Source organism: Nyctereutes procyonoides, unplaced genomic scaffold, assembly GCF_905146905.1.
Source record: "Nyctereutes procyonoides isolate TBG_1078 unplaced genomic scaffold, NYPRO_anot_genome, whole genome shotgun sequence".
Taxonomy (NCBI): Eukaryota; Metazoa; Chordata; class Mammalia; order Carnivora; family Canidae; genus Nyctereutes; species Nyctereutes procyonoides.
In genome coordinates, this window is record NW_026575024.1 from 40,998,096 (window position 1) to 41,022,845 (window position 24,750).

A 24,750-nucleotide genomic window follows, 5' to 3' on the forward strand; every position below is an offset into this window, starting at 1 on the left:
TCATTATATATTCTTCCAAAACATGATTTTAAAGGACCCAGTGTTTATCCAAAACCATATTGATGAACTGTGGAATTATTATTGCAAATTATTCTCTATTTATAAATAACACTTACAGAAAAGTATCTTGATAGGTAAATATTGGAATACAACCACAATTTTTTTAGGAATACTTTTCTAGAAGTGGAATTACTTTTTCAAAATGTATACACAGCCAAGACACTTTTTATATTAATTCTCAAATTGGCCATTATGTGTCAGTGTCCTATACTGAACAGTTGAAGCCATTATCATTCCCAGAATAAAAAATGTGAAGGCCCATACCTCTCCTTAAGCATCCTGAGTAATCAGGGTGTCAGTGTGGTGGGGTTCCAGTGAAGGTTCACTTCTGAGTTGCATATGGCCATTTTCTTATTGTACCTTCATATTGTGGAAAGAGAATTATCTGGGGTTCCTTACATAAAGGCACTAATTCCACTCATGTGGGCTCAACCTTTATGACCTAATTACCTCAAGGTTCCACCTCCAAATATAATTACTTTGGGGGTTAGGATTTCAACATATGAATTTTGCAGGGAACACAAACTTTCAGCCCCTTGCATTGAGTTCACATTCCTGTGAGCAGTATATGAGAGTTTACTTTGCCCCTGCTCTTCCCAATCGGGCACATTCTCATCTTTTGATGTTACCACTTTTATACATGAAATAAGGTATTTAATGGGTAACAATGTATATTTCTTTCATTTAGAGTGTGGCCTATCCTTTCTTTCAGTTAATATTAAATCTCCAAATTTCTTATGAGAAATTACCAGTCATTTCCTTTGCAAATTTTTTACATTTTTTATTGATCCCTAATAACTTTTTGTATAATAAGGTTCTTAGTTCTTTCAAATGTATGTTGGGAGGAGTTTCCCATTTTGTTCTTTGTCTTTGTGGTATTATTCCTTTATAACCAAATCAATGAGAAATGGTAGAAAAACAAAAGAAAGACAAAAGAAAGGGGTGCCTGGGTGACTCTGTGGGTGAGGGTCTGCCATTGGTTCAGGTAGTGATCCCAGGGATTGAGTCTCACAGCAGGCTCCCTCTCCCTCTATGTCTCTGCCTCTCTCTCTGTGTCTCTCATGAATAAATAAAATCTTTTTTAAAAAAGATGAAAGAAAAATGTAAAAAAAAATGGAAGGAAGGAAAGAAGGGAGGGAGACAGGGTAGATGGAAGGAAGGAGGAATAAAGGTAAAAAAGAAGGAAGAAACCCTTTTTATTAGAGAATGAAGTTAAAAACTAAAAACTCAAAGATTAACTTTATTTTAAGCCTATGCACCTGATCCCATAAGAAATCATTTTATTTCCAAATAGGATTATTCTTAGTTCTACTCCTCACTTTTTAGGCAAAGCAATCTGCCTCTTGTTTTACAAAGTATGGTAGGAAGACAAATGCTTTTCTCTCAAACATACCTTAAACCTCAGCACCTGTGAGTACATTAAGTCATCTTACAAAGGGGAAATAAAATTGCAGATGAGAACGGTGCCTAGGTGGCTCAGTGGTTGAGCATCTGCCTTCAGCTCAGGGTGTGATCCCAGAGTTCTAGGATGGAGCCCCACATGGGGCTTCTCACAGGGATCCTGCTTCTCCCTCTGTCTTTGTCTCTGCCTCTCTCTCTCTCTCTCTCTCTCTCTCTCTCTGTCTTTCATTAATAAATAAATAAAATCTTAAATAAAAAGATTACAGGTGAGATTAAGGTTGCTAATTAGCTGATCTAAAGATGGAGATGTTATCCTATATTATCTAGGTGGGCTCATTATAATTACAAGCATTCGGAAAAGTTAGAAGAAAGAGGTAGAAGAGAGTCAGTCATAGGAGATATGACTATGGAACAATGTTCAGAGAGATGTGGATCTCTGACTTTGATGATGGAAAAGAGGGGCCATGAGTTGAGGAATACAGTCTCTAGCAGCCAGAAAGGCAAGGAAACAGAGTCTCCCCCATAGCCTTCTGAAGGAGCACAGCCCTGTGGACATCGTGATGTTAGCCCTTTGAGATCCATGTCAGACTTCAAACCTACAAAACTATAAGATGGCAAATTTGCATTGTTTTAAGCCATTAAATGTGTGAAAGTTTTTACAGCAGCACTAGCCAACTAATTCACCAGTTGTCTTTGCATATGTAAAAGAAACACAAACACCTGCCTACCCAGTCTGAATTGTACATTTTCCCCCAAATGGCACATTTGTTGTATAGAAAAAAAAAACTACAAAGTGAAAAAATTCAGAAATTTCTTTAATTATGAATATTTATGGTGACTTGGCACATTTGTGCACATTTGTACACATTTAATGTTTGGATCCCATTGATGTTTAAAATTATACAAGACATGTTCTCTGTAACGTGACATAAATGAGTTGACTGCCTTCTTAGGAATTGGGTGCTAACCATTTCCACTTGATGGGCCTCAAAAGCTACAAACACATTTTGCCTTCAATGAAAATCCAGTGAAGTGTTGCTGTAACCAAGCAACCTGAATGCAGGAACAAGCAGCAAGCATAGAGGAAAGCAATCCATCCCTTCAAAGAGGGGAATGTGCGGTGTGTGTAGCAAATGCTTATAAACAGCAGAACACATGAAGACCTGGGGACCCAAACCTTGACTAAGCAGAGTTTGATCTCATTAGGAGGGTCTGATAAAACAAAGCCAAGACAAAATGCTGCTTGGAGAAGGGAGATGTGGTAGGCATCTTTACAGAGCCCCCTGCACAGTGCTTCCAAAAGACGCTCCAAACGTTCTGGGTAGACTGGTTTCTGTTCTGTAGGTGAAAACATTGAGGCAAATGCAGTAGGAGAAAAAACCCTTTTGAGGTATAGTATATGATTGAAATAACTCCCAATAAGACACAGAAGTAATAATAAAGATAGAAAATGAACAGTAGAGTAAATGAAATCCTCCCACCTTTATTCTTCTTTATCTGTGGCTCTAACTTGGACTCTCAGCTATAGGTTTTTGAAGTTTTCACCTTTAGCTACTATTTACTCCATAATCCAGAGCAGTTAATGATTGCTGATACCTTGTTACAACTGTCACTGTTGAGGTCATCGAGAACTCTTCGATGAGTCCAGTCTGGTTATGAAACCAGTGCATATTTGATCATGTGCCTCCACATGACTCTTCGCAGCCCTTGTCTTACTTAACTGGAAAGCCTTTATCCCATTGACCAGTCTGTCTTCTACTTCTCTTCCTGCCAGTTCTCTCTGGTAAATTCACCTGTACATAGACCATCTCCAGCTGGCATCTCCAGGCATCTCCCAACTCAACACTTCTAAAACTAAATTCAAAATCCTTCTCATCCTATCTTTCTCCTCCTAAATCTGATAGCTCAGTAATTGGTGCCATAATGTACCCAGTTTCCCAAGCCAGAAACAGCAGAACCATACAGTTTTTTAAGCAGTGCCTTTTATTTATTGATTTATTTATAAATTAATGAGATTTGAGTGCTCCTCTTGACAAAGAACCAGTTGGGGTGGGGTGGAGGGGGACAATCTTTGGCTTTTTTTTCTTAATTTCTCCTAGTCCTATCAATTGCCTTTTGGAAAGTAGGTTTAGCAATTTGTTAAATTCCCTAAGTGCAGGTTTTCAACTTAATAGAGGAGCTTTACTCTGTAATGACATCCCCTTTATCAGTCATTCTTTGCTTGACATTTCTGTTTTGTTGAGTTTCACAAAGCCATGAGCATACCAACATCTTCTGTACTTCATGGAAATCCTGAAAAGCTTAGAGTACTTTATTTTGGCTAATAATATTTCCTCTCTCTGCAAATGCAAATTGCTCCTAGAAGCCCTTGTAATGAAATATTTAAAAGATAAGAGATATAGAAGAAGCTTGTGTGAAGAAATTAAGCCTTAAAAGAGACGACTGAAGAGCATATGAAACAAAAGGCACAAGATTGTCATAATTGTTCTGGTTGACAGACCCCCATTTGTATGGATGTCCACTGAAATTTTGAAAAAGGAATTTTAGGGGCCCATCCTTTTTTGCCTTAGAGAATGGAGAGGCTGCCTTGATAACCCATAAGAGTAACTTTCTCCTTCATAACACACTCCTTTTTCCATGCAACCTACAGGCTGCTTTGAAACAAGTTTCCATCCATGTACATGTCACTTAGCCAAACTTATGGTCCCAGTGTTACATGGGCCACCATATCTGTGCCATCCAGCCACATGATAGATGGGTGATTTCAAACACAGAAGGAAACATATCTTATGAAGAGAACATAGTCCTTCCTCAGTTCCAGCAAACACCTGGTGTGGAAACCAGCTTTAGTGTTGGCTAGATATCATAAAGCAGCTCAGCTTGGATATCTAAAAGTGAGACATCTAATGTTTTTGAAAGCTTTTCCTCCAGCATACAAATATCACTATTTTTTACACCAATGGTTCTCCAACCACAGCTTGCATGAGCATTACCTGGAGGGCTTGTTAAAAGAGTGTTGCATCCCTCCCCTGAGCTTCTAGTTTGATAGATCTTTAGTGGAACCTGAGAATTTGCATTTCTAACAAGTTCCCAGGTGATAATGATGATGCTGGTCCAGAGACCACACTTTAGACTGCAGTTCTGTGAGGTTTTGTAATCTGTTTGTTTTTATACCATTTACTTCCCAAAAGACTGCATAAATTATGGCAGCTCTAAATAAAGGAGTAAGTCTAATCTCAAGTCATTGCAAAATCCCCGGTATACTCTGCTTTTAAGCAAACTCTCAAACTCTGTCTTCCAATAAAGATGAAGTAGAGGGGGTACCTGGGCGGCTCAGGAATTAAGCATCTGCCTTGGGCTCAGGTCATGATCCCAGGGTCCTGGGATGGAGTCCTGCATCAAGCTCCATGTTGGGCTCCCTGCTCCGGGGGGAGCCTGCTTCTCCCTCTCCCTCTGCCTGCAGCTCCCCCTGCTTGTGCTCTCTTTCTCTCTTTCTGTCAAATAAATAAATGTTTTGTTTTGTTTTGTTTTTAAAAAAGGTGAAGTAAATATTATATAGACTTCAAAGTAGGTTAGACATGTCCTTAAAGGGGTTTCTGAAGTGTACAAAGCTGTTACTGAAAATTGATTTTTCATGGGAAACCAGTTAGTTTTCACAGTCATTTGTGATCAAAATAAGAACTTCAGTCATATTTGAACTTTTTGTGCAGAACAGAGTAATCTGAGAGAGGGGTGCAGGGAATAAAACCAGCACCCATTATGAAATTAACATCAAAGAGGCCCTGTGAGATGAAATGGAGCCTCAGCCACTGAGTTGTTTCTGCTGAGGAAGGGAAGTTTTTCTGGAATTGGCATTTCTGAACACACAGAACAATACCACCTGATGGATTGCTCCCAATTTCAAAATGATATTTGTATCACTTTGGCTAAGAACCTTTTATTTCCATCCTCTAACAAAGAAGCATGATACTTGAAGAACTGTTGAAAGGGCAGCAGCTCTGTGCCCATGCTCCATCAGTCCCCTAACTGCTTCCAAATTTTGAATGGCATGCCTCCTTATCTTCATAGCTTATCCTCTTCTTTCATATATTGCTTTTTTGTTCTCTGGCTTTGTTGGGAAAAAAATTCTTGCTGGAAATGTGCTGCATAACTATGGCTCAAGTGAATACATTTTATAGACTAATGTTGAACTAAAGTGGATTTCATTAATAAGTAACAGCACATTAGGTACTTTGTAGACCAAATTTACTCTATGCTGGATTTTAATATAAATAATACGAAAATATTAAGCCATGTATTTTATAGTTTATTAGTAAATTTCTCTCATGAAAAATGTTCTCTCTCAAAAGCTGGTGTGTCATTTTCTGCTTAAAGTTGTTTAGTAACCCTGTAATTTTCAGGCTAAAATTTAAATTCTTCCATCTGAGGCATCAGGATTCTCTGGAGAAACAGAACCAATAGTGGATATAGATCTAGGTGTAGGTATAAATATAGATATAGATAGGAATTTATTATAAGGAATTGGCTCAAGCAATCATGGAGACTGCCAGATCCCAAGACCTACCATCAGCAAGCTAGAGACCCAGAAGTGGGGATGCCTGAGCTCCACTGGGATTCTGAAGACCTAAGAACCTAATGATGTCCTTTCCATCCAAATGTATAGGCTTGAGTCCCAGGCAGAGCTAGTGCTTCGGTTTGAGTCCAAAGGCAGAAAAAACCCAATGCCCCGAAACAAATGCACTCTGGCAGTAGTTCCCTCTTCCTTGTGAGAGAGTCAATCTTCAACCTATTGGATGAAACCTACCCACATTACCAGGGCTATCTGCTTTACTCAGTGTACCAATTCAAATGTTCATATCATTCAGAAATGTCTTTCAGACAAACCCAGAGTCATGTTTGACCCATGTCTGGGCATTCCATGGACCAGTTACACTGACACTTACAGTTTGCCATCATACCCAGCAGGGAAGGTCTTTCATTATCCTGCTAGAATAGGCCGTTATACCCATAGTTTCCCCTGTAACTCCCTCCCCTCAGTCATTCAGAAGCTAGTTTTTAAATTAATTAATTAATTACTTTGTTTTTATTTATCTTTAAGATTTTATTTATTTGAGAGAGAGTGTGTGTGTACAAGTGGAGTGAGGAGCTGAGAGAGAGGAGGAAGCAGACACCCCACTGAGCAGACACCCCACTCTAGCCTAATGTGGGGCTAGATCCCAGGACCTTGAGATCATGACCTAAGCCCAAGACAGATGTTTAACCGACTGAGCCACCCTAGAAACTACTTTATTTCCTTTAAAGCATCTTGACTGTTCATAACAATGTGTTTTCAAAGACGTTTTTCCCTTTGTTTCCATGTGATGACCCTTTTCTTAGTTTGAAGTCCTCAAAAAGCAGAAGCTGAAACAAGAATTCAAATGGAAGTCATTTATTTGGGAGATGATCCCAGGAATCACCAGAAAGGAGTGGGAAAGAAAGACTGGAAAGGGAAGGAAAGCAGTAGGGCTAAATCATAAATTAAATTAACTATTGGCTCAATCCCAGGGTTGAAGTTGGGATCTGGGGAAGAGGAGGACTCTCTCAGAGAAGCTTCTGAATTAGACTACCTGAGAAGCAGAGAAATGTCTACTTAAATGCAAATCCTGGCAGTCATTTGTGAAAAGCTGCCCTCTTGGGGGTGTTAACTCTCTGCTATTTCTCCAGTGGCCTCTGGCAACCCAGAGAAAGTCTTCAGGCAGAGACCCAGGGGCTGGGGGCTGGAAGGCAGGCTGGCAAGCACCAAAATGTCAAGGAATAAGGGGGTGTAGGGAGGGCACCCACATCTGTGGGGAATGCACTGAAGCCCTTCCTTCCCCCCAGCTAATTCTAACTCACCCTTTAGGATTCAATTTAAGAGACACCTGGGTGGCTCAGTGGTTGAGCATCTGCCTTAAACTCAGGGCATGATCCCAGGGTCCTGGGAATGAGTCCTGAATGGGGCTCCCCACAGGGAACCTACTTCTCCTTCTGCCTGTGTCTCTGCCTCTGTGTGTGTGTGTATGTGTCTCATGAATAAATAAAATCTTGAAAAAAAAAAAAGGATTCAACTTAAGTCTCACCTCTTCTGGAAATCCTTCATAGACCTTCTCTCTGATTTAGCTGCTTCTGGTCTGTTTCCCAGTAAAACCTCTGCCTACCTGTACCAGAGAATCAGTTCCTTCCTCTTCTGATTGTTGTTCCCACTTATTTGTGAGCTTCTTGACATAATAGATAATCAACTCTATCTTCAGGGTCTCCCATAGTTCCCACATATGGTGTGGGTCAATAAATGGTTATTTAAGTAGTAAAAGTAGTGATAATAACGACACTGTAACACTAATGGCTGGTATTTATTGAATGCTCATTCCGTGTAAGCACTGTACCTGTATTACCAACTCTAGAAAGCCAGTACTTTTATTATCCCTATTTCTCAGAGAAGAAAGCTGAGGTATAGGTTTACATAATTTGCCCAAGATTGCACACGTATATGTGATTTGGCCTGGAAGTAAATCCAAGCAATCTGAATCCAGATCCTGGATACACTCTTAACCACTGTATGGATAAATGAGTGAAATGGATGAATACATGGATACTAATCAAGTCTGATCCTTCAACACCTGGGGACATTCCAGGGATGATGTTATCAATGGAGTCTATAAAGTTCAAATATCAGCTCTAATGTCGCATATTCCAAAAACCCTTCCCAGTTGCCTACTGGAAACAGCTAGCCCTCCCTTGACACCTTTTGTAATGCTGACTACTCTCTATTATATGTTCAAGTTTATCTGTGTGTCTTACTTTCCTTACTAATGATAAGTTTCTAGACATCTGTATAATCTGATTCGTCTTGGTATTTTTCTATTTCCCCAGACATCAAGCCACACATACAAATGTTTGCCACATGTAAAAAGGGTACATAGTTGACAAGCAAAGGGAACTTTGACTCTTACTTAATCTTTCCCTGGAAACTGTGGAAGACTCTTTTTTATCCTACTCTGAGATTCCAGAAAGTCTGTTGTCATAGAGATGGTACTCTATATTTTAGATAGCTCTGAAAAATAAAATTTTGTTTAAATATATTAAGTTAAAAAATATATTAAGTTCAGGGAGAAATCTGTGAAGAGTTTACTTTGTAACATTTTGAAAATCCCTTAGCTAAAAAATTATATTTCTAAGAGAAAGATAATCTTTTTACCAAAATTATAGTCATAGAAAAAAAGAAATAAATTATGTAGAAAATCACTAATGTTTCTAACAATTAAATGGAAGAAAATTTACTTCTTTAAAAATTAACCAAGGCCATCAAGAATTACTTCCTAAGACCTCAAATTAAATGCATTTTCATTCCCAGTGACTGGTAGATCTATAATCTTCATTTGTAATTAGCACTTTGAAGAGTGTCACATTGACTAAATTTGGCTAAGAAATTACAAAATTTAAAACATATATCTGAGAGGAAATTACAAATCCTTAGTCCTCATTGTTTGCAAATCATCATATGCATACATGCTGTCCTGGTATGTAAAAGATAGATAGGAAATATAAACATGGGAATTCTCCAATTTGACTAAAAAATCAGAGAAAATTAAAAACAAAACCTCAGAGATTTTATTCAAGGGAAATTTTTAAATGGATTTTAGTATATAAAATTAATTGCTTTCAGTACCAGAGAATACAAAAGAACATAAGACATAGTCTTTAACTTTGCAGAATTTATGATTGAGAGATGGGCATCTGCAAGACAGATGTTCCAACAAGTAGACTTCTCATTTAGTGATAATAATAACTCCTAGGTAGCACTTAACATTTTAGTAGCTGTCCTGGTACTGTATGTGGCATTATCTCATTTAGTCCTTACAACAACTCTATGTGGGAAGCATTATCATCCCAGTATCTTATAGCTGATGAACCTGAAACTCATAACTGTTGGGTGACTTCTCCAAGGCCATATGCCTAAGGAATGGGTGAGTGGAGGAGCCTGTATGCAGACCTCAGCACCAAAGTCCTTAAAGTTGATACCTAGAAGTCATTAAAAATAAGGTACACCAAAGAGACTATTTACTCAAACTGGAATGGATGGAGCAGACATTATCGTGTTATGTTTGGGCTTGAAGGGTGAGTGTGAACAGACATGGAGAAAGGCATTGCTTCCAAGACTGGGGTGGATAGAGGAAACTAACAAGAGATCTGAGAAAACAGAATCAGGCAGTGCGTGAGTGAAGGTGGTAGCATCAGTGGAACAGGGGAGGGGAAACTGAGAAAAGTGGTCAGGACCAGATACTTTTGGCCTCAAGTGTTACCCATAAAGAATCTAGACCTGTCTCATGAGGCAGACAGGAGTCACTGAACAGTCCTGGACCAGATCAGAGCCCTATTTTAAGACTGATTTGGCAGTTACATGTAAAGGGAGTTGGAATCAGGAGTGGGAAAAAGAGAAGAGCAGTTAGGAAACCACAAAATAGGGAAGTCTGAATTTGAGTTGTACCAAAGTGAATAGAGAGGAAAAAACATGACAACAAGACAGAATTTGGGACACCTGGGTGGCTCAGTGGTTGAGCATCTGCCTTTGGCTCAGGCTGTGATCCCGGGGTCCTGAGATCAAGTCAAGCATCGGGTTCCACACAGGAAACCTGCTGCTCCCTCTGTCTTTGTCTCTGCCTCTCTTTCTGTGTTTTTCAAAAAAAAAAAAAATTAATAAAATCTTTTTAAAAAAGACAGAATTTGACACTGCCTGGATGTAAGCAACAGTGAAGGAAAAGATATGACAACACGTCAAAAGTTCAAAAAGCCACTGTCAGTCAGAGTGCAGATGAAGCATGCATCCTTGCCCAGTTACAGGGGTTTTCAGTGGGATCAGGGGAGTTGAGTGGGAATGACACAACTGGGGTGGGGTGGGATGGGGTGGGGGTGGGCTGCCCTTGAATTTCCTGGTTTAAGGTTTGGATTCGTGCGTTTAGCAAACTAGCACTTGTCACAGTGCAGTGCAGGGATTGGCCCCCACGTCAGCCTACACTCAAATGGTGACCTCCACGTTTCTTAGATATTTGAGGCCAGTGTGCATCCCTTTCATTGATACAAAAAGTGCAGCATTTAAAGTGTGTGATTTTAATTTTTTGTCCTTTTAGGAGTTGAAATGACCAAAGTGACCAAACATAACTTTTAAAAGCAAAACATTATTTGTTGCATATGTAGTTTTGTTAGACATATATAACAATTTTTAAAAGGAAACATAAACCCTAAGTGTTAAAATTGTGCTCCAATGCCTATTTACATTACACTAATTTAGAATAATAATGTAAGACAATAGAAATGTATGGTCTACGACTCTCTTTTCTACTGAGTTTTTTCTTGCCTTTGAATTTTTATTAGATTGGAGAATTCTGGCTAGCTTTCATATGAGTTTTTCTTTGTCTTTTCCCTTTTCTAAATAGATGATAATAATGAAGAAGAAGGTGTTGACATGAAAGAAGACTCAGGTATTAAATTTATGATTTTTTTCATAAAGGATAGGCAAAGATCATTTTGTTGTGTATTTATGCATCACGATTTTTCAAATAAAAACATAATAAGGTTGATAAAATAGGTGAAGGAGATTAAGAAGATACTTATCCTGATGAGCACTGAGTACCACCTGAAATTGTTGAATACTGTATTGTAAACTTGAGATTAATACAACACTGCATGTTAACTATACCAGAATTAAAAGAAAGAAATAGAAATGTACATTCAAGGTCATAAAATAAGAAAGTAGTTGTGTTAACTTTTATGGCTAATACAATTCGTGTTTTTAAGAAGTAAACTTTGAGCTTCCTGAAAGCTGATGTAAAAATGGAAACTGATGTTATAATAAATAGTTCTATGTAGCAAATCATCCCAAAGCTTAGTGATTAAAAGCATCTGCTTATTATGCTCATATATTCTGTGGGTCAGGGATTCAGGCAGAACACAGCAAGGCTGACTTGATCTTGCTGCTCTCCGGGGTCTGAGGCCTCATCAGGGAGCCGCAGTGGCTGGGGTGCTGGAATCATGTGAAGATTTGCTCATTCACATGTCTGGCTGGCAATTGATACCAGCTCTCGGCTGAGACCCAAGCTGGGGCAGCTTTCTGAAACACCTCTGCATGACCTCTTTCTATAATCTGGGCTTCCTCATAGCATGGCAGCCAGGCTCCAAAGTGGTTTCTCTAGAGAGACAAAGTGAGCCAGCAGGAGCTCTACCCTTTTGAAGCCTCAGCCTCAGGAGTTGCACAGAAAACTTCCACAAAATTCTTTTTTTGTAATAGTTATTAAGAAGCCTGCCCAGTCTCATGGAGAGAGAAAATAGGCTCAATCTCCTGATGGGGAGCAGTGAGGTTTTGTAGAGCATGGAAGACCTGAAAACTTGCTGTGGCCACCTTTGGAAACTATATTTGGTACAAATGATATGTTGTTCTATCAGAAATTAAGATGCGTGCCTACCCCTCAAGAAAGACTAGTGTTTGATGAGGGAAATCTGGTGGTTGCAGACATTGGATCTGGCCTAAAGTGGCCACTCAGTAAGTGCTTGTTAATGAATGTGTGAATCAATAGGCCTGAATTCAATGCTAAGTCCTCCATTTATGGACTTGGGGTAAACATTTTCTCTATAAGCCTCAGCTTACAGTATTGTAACCATACAGTCTTATTTGGGAATTAAATGAGATATCATACCTGAAATATCTCTTGGATCTTAGTGAACACTGACTAAATTATCACTTTTTGTCTTTCTCCTCTAACAGATATAGAACTTAATCCTATAGTATGAGAGCTCCCTATTCCGCATTTTGGCAATTTTGTTCTAGGCATGAAATGGGACCAGTTTTAAAAATTAAAATATATATCTTAGAGGTTCTAATTTTCTGCAACCTGCTAGTCGATGCCAGAACTGATTAATGCCGTCCATGAATCACTGGCAACCTCAGCCCGAACATCTCCATTAACAGGGAGCAATTTAAATTCTGAGGTAAACAATCTCTGCTAGTCAAGATTTTGGTTAAAATGGTCCTTCTCCTTATTAAGTTAAATCTCTCTCTCTCCCCTGATCTCCTACTGTCTTCGTAGAAAATACCAGCAGTTCTTTTCTTCCTAACAGCTCACTGGAGCAGTGATCATAACATCTGTCTAGCTTCTAGCTTCTTTTCCAGCCTGAACATGCCTGAGTCATATGATTCCCTTGGTCTCCCCAGGGCATTGGATTCAGAAGGCAGGAGAAGTAGAGGAAGAATCTACAAGCCAGGAGCAGGAAGGAAAGAGGTTTTACTGCTGTAATAGCAGTTCCCTGCCTGTATATCCGTGTATTCACTGTTGTTTGACAACACCAAGAGCTTTCTAAGGAAAGTTCTTGTGACTCTCAGCTGAGTGTTTTTTGCTGGTCACGAAAAAAACTCAAAGTGCCAGGGAGTTAATTTCCCTGGAGTAGCCCTCAGTCGATGATGGGCAGGAGTTGGTTGACCCCAGCAGGACACATCTGAAATTGAAATAAAATGGGAGCCTCAAATGGGAGCCTCATGTTTAATTTCAGATTTTCTAGTAATCACATGGAAAAAGTAAAGAGAAACAAGTGAAATTAATTTAATTATATTTTATGTAATATATCCAAAATATTACCATTTCAACATATAATCCATATAAAAATTATATTAGCCTGATTTTTACATTCTCTTTTTGACATACTAAGTTTTTGAAATGTGTGTGTATTTTATATCCAACTCTCAATTCAGACTAGATACATTTCACGTATTTTTGGTAATGTGTGGTATTGGACAACAAGATTTTATACCATCACCCAGAGGTCCCCAGTGGAACTTGCTCACACCCAGTTTTGGTTGTGCCTTCCCTCTCCTGTCTCACTTCCCTACTCCTCTCTGCCATTTTCTGGGATAATTTTTTAAATTAAATATTTGTACTCAAACCCTTGTCTCAGTGTCGTCTGAGAAAATCCAACAACCTAAGACAAGGACTCTGTTTGCCTTTTGTAAAACATGAAGCCCAAGGTGAAATTTCAATTAGAATATCCATTCCTATACTCATGAGAGATGCCTTATTATTTTTTTAAAAATGTTGAAAAAAGACTTTAAGTGGTCACCCCTATCATGGATTAAATTCCATGAATTTAATGTTAATTTCTGGTATTCTCCTTTATCCTGCTCACATGAAGTATCCTTGGAATATCCTTCAGCCATGGGGAATACTGCCCTTTCAGTCGGCCAGCTTAAGGACCTTATCTTGCTAAGGATCATTTGCCTAAGTGCCATAAGTACACATTTCTAGGCAGGGGGAGTTGACTTCTTAATGAGATACAGCTAGCTATCCAAACCACTAAGTGATTTTAAAGAAATCATTATTAATGCTAATGCAGAGCCCATAAGGTTAGAGTCAGCATATGAGGTTCAGCGGGAGGGAGGGGGCTTTAATTGGATCTTCATTTCTGATTTTAGTCTTGTCAGGTTTTCTGGGGGTCTTATGTCCAGCAGCTGGATGCAGCTATTAAAGTCACACTCGATGGCCCCAGGATACTAAGTCACTTAGGTTAGAATGGGCTTGGGAAACTGCTCTCCATTTCCTAATACCAGAGTGCTGAAATCATGGGGGATTGCTGCATGGAATGGTTCCATCATGTGTCTTGCCAGAGATTGGTGAACATGCTGGCTTCAGTTCAGATCTCATACTCAGGCATGCTGGTCTCTAAGACAGGTCTCTAACCAGGCCATTAAGTGCTGCCTTTCCCCTGTACCACCTCTTCTCTTCATACAACTAGAAATGCTGGAGGGACTTTTAAGAATGCAGCTGACATTAGTGAAGAGCTACTTGGGAGAAATAACTGGCAAAAAAAAAAAATGCTAGTGACTGGTAGTGAATAACAATCTAAATACCAAAAACCAGTGAGATGCTGTCAAATGGACTCTCTGCATGGAGGAAACCCCAATTTAGGGTGTTTACAATTTCATTAGTGTAAATAAACCCACCAGCATGGTGTTCAAGCTACCAAACATGAGGTCAATGAATGTGGGAATTGAGGATAGATAGCTATAGTCAGCTGGCTTACGTCAGCCCCAGCATACATCTCCTGAGCCAGATTTTAACTGAGCACATACCTTGTGCCAATCACTCAATATACATGAACTCATTTAAAATATAGTTTAAGAGAAATTAGTTCCCTGGCTTAAATAGCAGAGCTATTAGTTTGTCTCACCCCAAAGCTCATACCCTTATACTCCTGTCCCTAGACAGGAGACTAGAGAAATTAGTTCCCTGGCTTAAATAGCAGAGCTATTAGTTTGTCTGACCCCAAAGCTCATACCCTTATACTCCTGTCCCTAGACTCTAAGTATAGGCAGGAGCATCTCAGGTGGTATGAGACAAGGCCATCCTCAAAGTGAGGCTCTGCCTCCATGGAGAATGATAGACTGGCTGAAATGCTTAGGATTCTCTTTAAGGCCTTTATCAGTTTCTTTAATCCTAGCTTAGAAAAAGGTTTCCCCATGTCCTTCCATTCCCAAGACCATGCATTGTTGAAATGGGCCTGAACAAGAGATAGAAAATCAACAGCTACCTAGGCAATTCAGCTACATAAGAGAGAGGAGCACAGTTGAGTTCTCCAAGTGGCAAAGCTATGCTCATGGCAAAGCTCCAGGTCTCCATCTTCTGCCAGAAAGAGAGGCAACATAGACAATATGATATGCTGTTAAGGAGAAGTATGGGGTAGTTTGGAGGAATGTTCCTTCATCTTCCCTAGATCAAGAGGGAGAGTTGTTTCTGCTGAACCACAAGTATAAACCTGGGCACAAAGGCCATGTGTATCAATGACTTTCATTCAAGTGCCCCCATGGGTGTTAAGAAATGATACTGAGGTTGTAGATGACTTCATAATTAACATGTATCCATGCCCACCCACTACCCAAGGAGGGCCCTGTCACTTTTTGAAAAAATTAAGCACTAGTCTTTTGGGGTGCTTATCTCAAAATGTAGACAAATAGAGACAAATAGATGTCTTTCAGAGATGTCTCACCAATTCTCCAAAAATTCCTATTCAGGTTGGGAAATCAGGTTAACTACCAAAAACTCACTTTCAGAAAATGTTGTTTTGGGTTTGACTCCCCAGCATTGGAAACCCTCCTCTTAGTCCCTGTTGCAGATGATGCATCAGAGGCATCTTCCAGAGAGTCTTAGAGTCTTTCTTTTTCCTGAGAGATTGCAAGTATTGCTCTGCCCATTTTATGACTCCTTCTGAGCACAGCATCTGTGCTCAGTGAGCTGTTCCAAGCATCTCATTTCTGTTTTTGCTGAACCCATTCCGAATGGTCAACATTCATCTCACACCTGGTGACAGAAGTTTGAGGGAGTTGCTAATGTAATCATTGGCAGAATTTTTCACCCTGGCCATGGTAATGATCTTTGATGTGACTTACTTGCAACCACAGAAAGCCTATCTTAGTGCCCAAAAACCTTTGTAGGCCATAATGCCAAAGTTTTTAATAGCACATCTATCAAATGCAATTTTTTGTTCTGTTCATTTTTTAATAAATAGGAAAAGAAAAATGAGTCGCCATAGCTCTGCAGTGTAATTTTAGAATCCTGGCATAAGGCGACAGCTGCTAAGAGAGTAAGAATTAGGCATGGGCCCCATTATAACTTGGCCTTAAAGAAAGGCCTGGCTAAGGGAAGAATAAAACCGAATTGGAAATGAAATTCTCAAGACACTCCTAGGTATCAGGGACACAAGAGAGATTAGGAAAGACAAATGTCCTTTTCTCAAGAAACTTAACATTCTTAGGAGGTGGGATGGAGAAGGGAGACCTACAATAAAAAAAAAAAAAGAAGGGGACAAGATAATTTCAGATGCATCAAGTGATGTATTTGAGAGACATTTCCCTTGCAGGTACCCTTCCTATTAGGAATTCATGGAAGGCCTTTCTTGGGAGCTGAATTTGGTTTGAGATTAAAAGCTGAGAAGGAGATGGACATAGGAATGTATGTTTTTGGAGGAGAAAGGGAGAAGAACAGCAGATGTGATGATTCTAAGACAGAAATCAGACTTGTAATGACCTAAGAACACACAAAGGCAGCCAATAAATCTGAAGCCAAAGCACAAATAGGAGATGAGGCCAGAGTAGCAGGTAGAGCCCAAGTGGCATGTTGTCTGGGAATTGGATTTGGATCTTATTCTAAGACCAATGGTATTTAAACAGGTGAGCAACAGGATCAGGTTTATATTTAATAGATAACTCTGGCTGCTACATGGAGAATAGTTTCAGGGAGGTTAGAAAGCCAGAACTCTACTGTAGGAACTCAGGTGAGAGATGCTGTTGGTTTAGATTAGGGTGATGGTTGCAAAGGATGGACATAGTGGATGAGTATGGGATGTTTTGGAACAGAGCTGATAGAACTTAACAGTTACCTTACTGGAAACGTGACTAAAAGGAAATATTAAGGACAATATCCCAGTTTGGGGGTTTGAATTCCTGGATAGATGGTGAGATGTGAAATACTGTGGAAAGAACAGGTTTGCAGACATCAAGAGTATTGTTCCAGCTGTGCTGTTTGAAATGCCTAATGGGATTATTTTACATGAATTTGAAATGCTTGGTGAGAGCCCAGTGAAGAGAAATCATTAGGGCTGGAGGGAGGGAGGCACCATGAAATCCCAGCCATGAAAGGACAATGGGGGAGGTGGTAGTTACAGGACCCAGGAGACAGAGAGGGTCATGTGGAAAAAGCCAATTAATTGGAGCTGTGACCTGAGATAGAGGGGTACAATAAGCCCTCGAAGGCTACTGGTAGCCTAGGAAGAAAGCCAGAAATTTCATGGGTATGTAGAGATCAGTCTCCCAGTGGAGCTGGGTAGAAGGTAGGGTAAAGGGTGGAGACTGGATCTGGAGGTGCAAGGAGAAGACATCCAGTCCAAATACCAAACAAGGTGCCATACAAGCAGCAGTTGAAGATATAAACTCTGAGCTTAGTAGAGAGACCAGGACTGGAAATACAAATTAGTGCCTCGCAAAGCATCTATATCTGAAGGGGATGAATTTAGAGATACTTTTCCTAAAACTATCTTCAGAATTTTTTTTCAGTCTTCAGAATTTAAATTATCAGCCTCCTTGGATAGACTTGGCCTGGGGGTATTGGGAAGCATTGAGAAATACGGGAAACAAGTTACTTTAATTGGGTCATCTAGAAGTTGTTTAGAATTTGGATGACTAAAGAAATCTGTTAAATAGAAGGAGGATAATTTCAAGCTCCACCCCACCTCTCCAAATGAGATGACACTACAGCTCATCTAGCCCTACTTCGAGGATTTAATAGAACAAAAGTGCATTTTGGCAACTGCCAGTTAATCTGTGAAGTTTTAAATCAAACTCCTATGAAGAAAAAAAATAATGATTTGGGGTTGCCTTATGGAGAATTTCTTTTAATTAAAATAAAGCATTTAAGATTTCACATATGTGTACATCATTAATTATGATCACAAGAAGATGTTTAAGCTGAAGCTTTAATGTCAATCTATGCATACTGGAGAGTCACAAGACTCTTGCCAAAATTCAGCTCAGCCAAAATGACAAGTGGATCTGTGATCAAGCTTCACTGTACATGTGGATTTACCGAGGAAAGAAAAAAAGAACTTTAAACTTCAAAATAATTTTAAATATTTCTTATCTAACTAAGAATGTTTTAAATCTGTATTCTTCCAGAGGGGTTAGAGCCAAAAGGCCTATCTCCACCCCATAAGAAGAGCAAAGCAAAGAAGCCAGAATGTTCCAAAGACTCCAGTGAAGGTGAGTCCTGTTCCTCCTATCTTTAAAAAATTACTCCATGAAAGGAAACTTCTGGTTAACTTTTAAATTAGATGTGTGCTCTCATGTTCAGGTATTTCTAAGGGTTCAAAAATCACAGGAAAATTCTCTATCCTTTCCTAATATGTTTATTCCTCTCTGAATGTGACGACAAAATATCAGATTTAGGTTTAATTTTTAAAGGTAAAAACCAAGTTTGAAAAAATTTTTTTTTTTCTTGTGATGTATTTTCTGCTCCTGCAAAGCACTTACAAGTTCTGGGCTCCATCATTGCCTAAGGGTGAAGGTGGAGACCTGGGTGTGATGAACAGTGCGGGTAGCTAATGCCTTATCGGGATCCTTGGCTTTGTTCACAAACACATCCTAAGTCCAGGGTATACCTGAGCAATGGGTGCTGGAAATGCTTCTGGTCTTTCATGTTCTCTTCTACTTTCTAGAAGCCAGTGTATCTTTACATTAAATGGACAGGTTCCACTGGGCTCAGTTTTCTGAGAAATAAAGCCAGTCTTTGGCTTACTTACAACACTAAGCCACCTACAAGATATTCAAATTTTTCTTTTAAAATGTAAATCGGGTATTTTTTTTTTTTAAGGGAGTCCGTAACTTCTGGAGAATATATGAACTTCTTTTTTTTTAAGATTTTATTTATTTATTCATGAGAGAGAGACACACACACACACACACAGAGAGAGAGAGAGAGAGAGAGAGGCAGAGACACAGGCAGAGGGAGAGGCAGGCCCCATGCAGGGAGCCCAACGTGGGACTCCATCCTGGGTCTCCAGGATCACGTCCTGGGCTGAAGGCGGCGCTAAACCGCGGAGCCACTGGGGCTGCCCGAATGTATGAACTTCCTAAAGGAAAACATATTTATGCTTTCTAGTTTCTTGCATTGGATCCTCACTTCATCCACTGTGAAATGGAGAGCATGATAATACTGACCGTGTCAGCTGGGGTCTTTGGGAAAGAAGATGCCAGGATGAAATAGAAGTGCAGGAAATGTGTGGGGTGGGGAAGCCTTGAAGACTGAAGGGAGGAGAAGCAGGGGGAGGTGAAGGAGAGAAGGAAGAAAAATTAGTAGGAAGAGCCCCGTGTGCAGTACAGTCTGAGAAAGTCTGGGGAGGCCCAGAGCAGACTGGCCATCACAGTGGGCTTGCACGGGGCAGGAATGGCCCTGCTCCAAGATCCCCTGCCTCCAGCTCACTTGCTGGCTGCAAACAGCTTGGGGGAAAAGTGGCCTCGGTGTGAACATGATACTGCAGTGGTTCCCCCAAAGTGTGGACACTGTGGCCAGTGGACACTGTCAGCTAACTTCATTCCCAGCAGCACATTCTCCCTTGAAGGGAGATCCTGACCATCTCTCATCCATGACAGCACAGCATCTGCATGAGTGTCAAAGTTCCGACTGATAAGTAATGACCTGCCTGCACCCTAGCCTGGGTTCAGAACCAACTGAGAAGGCAAAGCTGTAAGAAAGTTTGAAACCAAAAACATTAGCTTTGTTACTAGTGAGGTTAGATTAGAACATCCGGTGGCCCTGCCCCCAGGTGGGCTTCCTAATGCTGGACTTCACTCCTGAGTATGACAGATGTAACCTCTGGCCCCTCAGGAGCAAGTATCATTGTCCTTGGTGTTATGGGCACCTGGATGGAGGCTACCCTGGTGAGCTTATTGTATGAAAAAGACCAGACCAGGACATGCCCTCTCTGGACAGGTGGATCTGAGAGAGACTCGAGATGGGACTATTTCTTTCCGCAGGCTTGGATAAATGAGGGGATGAGGAGAAAGGCACAGCAGTAAACGCTCTCTGCTCTTTGGTTGAGGAGTGAGACATAAACATTTCCAACTAACAGTAAACAATAGAAATGATTTGAATAAAATGCCTAGCACAGGTCCGGCACTCATAATGGCTATTAGAATTGCCACCATAATCAGCACCATGAGAGGGTGCACATTGCCCTGATTCCCTTAAATGTGCTTAAGAGCTTAGAATCATTCACAGAGAACACTTTGAACCATGGAGAAGGCCGGCAGCATTAACCGGTCTTTGGCCCTAAGAGAGTAGATGGGATTTTCACCTTCTACTCTAATGAAGTCATATCTTGGACAGTCTCTTCAGGCCATGATTGGGAAATGGGTTAAGGGCAAAACAATAATCGCCTTTTCCTTGGAGACACCCTACCTCACCCAGTGGTTCCCATCAAATGTCCAACTCACATCAAGGGTTGCTTTCCAGAGCCTGCACCTGTGGTCATTTTGAGTGTCACATGGTGAGGGATGAACTACAGCAGTTCTGCTCCATAAAGGAATAAAGGTATTCCTCCCAGGTATTCCTTCAGATGACTACAAACTTCTTTTGCCTCCTAAATAATTTGTTTTGTTTGGGAATATCATTCCATAATCCCAAGATGAATAGATAATATGGCTTTACCTTACCCAAATATGTGGCCTCAGAATATGCTCTGAGGCACCAAAGTGCCATCACTGTGGATTAGTTACCAAGGACATTCTGTCTGTGGCATCTTGGTGAAACCTAAATGTTAGCCACTCTATAGAGACACGGGAATTGTGTGTTTGTTCCTAAAATGACTTTTGGGACAAGAAAGGAAAAATGGCTGGGAAAATGGTAGGAAAGGGAGTATAATTTGACATGCTGGTAGTAGATGACTCTAGGATAGGCACTCATGATTCATCGATGTTTCTATTTTGACAAAACAAACTATGTCCTGGATTCATGTTTCATATATTTCACCTCCTCTCCTGATTCAAAGAGTTACAATCTTGGACTGGTAAAGAGTGACAATTCTTTCCCACTATTCAAACGGAATATTATATGGGTGGAGGGGTAATACACATCATGCTCCTTCTCTGTGGTAGGCTTCCCATTTCTAGAGTTATCAGTCCTTTTCCAACGTGGTCATCATATACACACACACACACACACACACACACACACATATGATGCATATATATATATATATAATGAGAAAGTCTGATATACTTACAGATAGAAGTATCTGATATAAGTATCTGATATATATAGTAAAAGAAGCTTCTGGTATTTTTATTTATAGATCACTTGGCTTAATTCCCCATCACTTGGCCTCATCTTACTTCTCCCTATCTTTGGGTTCCCAGGCTTGATCTTAACCCTTATGGGTGCTTCTGCTTACCTCAGTTTACCTTACAATATCCATTCTCAGACAGGATAATAGAGAGTTGAGTTGGAACACAAACTCACCTAGATTTTTCTGGCATATATAACCATAATAACTGTATTTTGATCCAGAAGAATTTTACAAACATATGGAAAGTTATCTCATTCTACAGATCTGTTTTAAAGTAGACTGCAAATGGTTTTTTAATGCGCCCAAGGTCTATGCAGCTTGTTAATGTCAGAATCTCTTCTTTTTTTTTCTAGAAACAACATAATTTCGCTAATCCTTTCCCCTTTCTCTCTTCTGGAAACTAGATCTCGTTTTATTGAAGGAGGCAATATTGCCATTATTGGAGCCTTGATCGAAAGCTGTAGTACTTTAGTAAATGGTTTACAAAGTACTAAACAACAAAATAAACAACTCCCACATGTACTTATTAGCATTTTTTGTATGGTGGACTTTTGGATATAGAGGGTTTTTTTTTTTTTAATGTTTCGATTTAACTCTTATGGACCAGAGTATACTTTGACTTGACCCACTGCAGCACCATGCCAATAATGAAATGATTAGTAATTGCAGATTGGCTGGCATCTGATATAAATGATAAGCTATCCATGAGCTGGCAAATTATAGGCATAATTGTTGGAAAAGCACCTGGTGAATGGCAGTTCCAGCATTCTCAGGACCTCGGACCAATTTTTTTCTTACAAAAAAGTTCATTGAAAGAATATTATAGAAAACTTAACACCATTAAGAAAACATGTTCCTCACACTCTTTCCTCCATCTTTCACCAAGAAATCCTTTAGAAGTTCCTTTAGTGAAACTCTTTCAGGTTTTGTGTGAAATCATGATTATTTTGCTAGTTTTTTAAAGCAGTTTTTCTGGGTAAAAATTTTGAGTTGATGGTTATTTTCTTGCAGCATTTAAAGTTTTTCTCCCCATCTTACCAGTTCTGCAGTGGTTAGGAAGTAATAGCCCAGTCTAATTGTTTCTTTTTAGATTGTCTGTCTTTTCTTTCTGGCTCCACCAACAATCTGGTCTTTATCTTTTTTTGTCCCTCGGTTTCAGTATGATAACCTCAATGTGGGTTTCTCTTTATCCTTTTTCAGATTTGCTGTACTTCTTGGATATGGGAGTGGACATTTTTTTTAGTAAAGTTCTGAAAATTTTTCTACTGTTGCCTCACCAGATACTACATCTCCACTACATTCTATTCCTACTCTCTCTCTTTCATGACTCCTAAACTACATCGCTCATTGTTTTTTTCTTTCTTTCTTTCTTTTTCCCCCACTATGTCTCTATCTCTCTTTTATGGTTTCTGGTTACTTTTTTTAAGCCTATCACTCAGTTTGCTAATTTTATTTAACTTTATTTAATCTGATTTCCATTGTTATCATCTTCAATTTTATATTATTTGGTTCTGTTTCAAATATAGCTGGTCATTCTTTATTTAATAACCACATAAAATATTGAAAAAAATAACCTGTATCTGAAATTTCAGTATCTCCAGTCTGTTTGTGTAAGTCAAATTCTGTGGTTTATTGCTTTTGCAGATTCATGATTATGGTTATTTCCTCGTATATTTTGTCTTTTTTACTGCCATGTTCTTTAGATTTTTATTTGTAGGGACTTTTTGAAGTTGGATTAATAGTTTATTTATTCACACGTTGTTTCTGAGATACCTGACGATACTGTTCATTTATGGATACCTTAAACTACATATTCGGCTTAGAGTTTTTTGTTGTGTTTTATTTGCTATTTGTCCTTAAGCCCATGTTAGTAAATATATAAGATTAGGAAATCTCAACAGAGACTTTTCTCCTCCTCTCCAACCAATGCTGAGACAGGAGAATTTCCTTCTATACCCAGGACAAAAGCACCAGGTCCTGTGCCTCACATGTGTGGCTCATTCAAACCCAAGCTCCAGCTACCAGTTATCAAAGAGTATTCCTGTCTGCATCACCAATATCACCTGGAAACTTGTTAGAACTACAATTTCTAGAGGCCTCATCTCAGGCCTTCTGAATCAGAAATACTGAGCTAGGGATCCCTGGGTGGCGCAGTGGTTTGGCGCCTGCCTTTGGCCCAGGGCACGATCCTGGAGACCTAGGATCGAATCCCACGTCGGGCTGCCGGTGCATGGAGCCTGCTTCTCTCTCTGCCTCTCTCTCTGTGTGTGTGTGTGTGTGACTATCATAAATAAAAAATTAAAAAAAAAATGCTGAGCTAGGGCTCAGTAATCTGTGTTTTTAAAAGCTCTCCAGATATTCACATGCATGCTCAAGTTTGAGAACCACGATTCTAGAGTCTAGACCATCTGGGTATTGGCAAATGCCTCAATCAAACAATAATTTCAGTGCTTGTTTACCAATCTTGATTAAATCTCCTTCATCATTTCTGGTTTATAAGGAGTTCCTTTACAAAAGCACCAGTTCAGCCACATATTCAAGAATTAGAGAGATAGGTAGCACTACGTAGGTACATAGACAGACAGACAGATAGGACAAATGATTGGTAGATAGTAAATACCTACAAATATATATATGAAAATAGATACATACAGGGGCACCTGGGTGGCTCAGTTGGGTAAGCATATGCCTTCAGCTCAGGTCATAATCTCAGGGTCCTAGGATTTGGCCCAGCCTCAGGCTCTCTACCCAGCAGGGAGTCTGCTTGTCCCTCTCTCTCTGCCCCTCCCCTCACTGTGCTTGCTCTCTTTCTCTGTCAAATAAATAGAATCTCTAAAAAATATTTATATATATATATATTCATACATACATACCTATATATATGTAGGTATATACATACCTACATATATAATACAAAGTTTGGAAAGATATATATCAAATTGATCTCAGGAATTATCTTAGAGGAATGGAGAAGAGGCAGAGGCAGATTTGGGAGAGTTCGATGTTCAGCTTTCTAAATTTGTGCGTAATTGAAAAAATAGATATGGCGAGAATTGTTTTATATTTGTAAAACAAAAAAACGTTTTATTTTCATTTAAAAACTAGAGACATTATGCTTCTAAGATTCACTAGCAAATATAGACAGTAATTTTCTCCAAACATTCGTCTTCAAAGCCCTCAGTGGCTTTAGGTAATGAATGCTATTTTTTCCACCATATTTTTTACAGAAGCACTAGCACTTTGACTCTCACTCTACAATTTCCTCTACATAGAATATTCAACAAGCCTACATGGGATGAACATTCTTCAGGAACCTGAGCCATTGCAACTAAATCATGCAGCCCTATCCTGCACTTTAAAAATTAATGATTTCTTTTGTCAGATGAAATTACATTTGGA

The 24,750-nt window shown here is 39.5% G+C and overlaps 1 protein-coding gene across 1 annotated transcript in view; it reads left to right on the forward strand.

Annotated features, from left to right (window-relative positions):
- Positions 1 to 24,750, forward strand: part of MACROD2 (mono-ADP ribosylhydrolase 2) — a 1,896,077-nt gene that overhangs the window by 1,722,929 nt on the left and 148,398 nt on the right. Inside the window, exons 10-11 of the mRNA XM_055345329.1 lie at positions 10,911 to 10,955; positions 18,185 to 18,268. Of these exons, the coding sequence (XP_055201304.1) occupies positions 10,911 to 10,955; positions 18,185 to 18,268 (129 nt within the window). The remainder of the gene's footprint in view (positions 1 to 10,910; positions 10,956 to 18,184; positions 18,269 to 24,750) is intronic.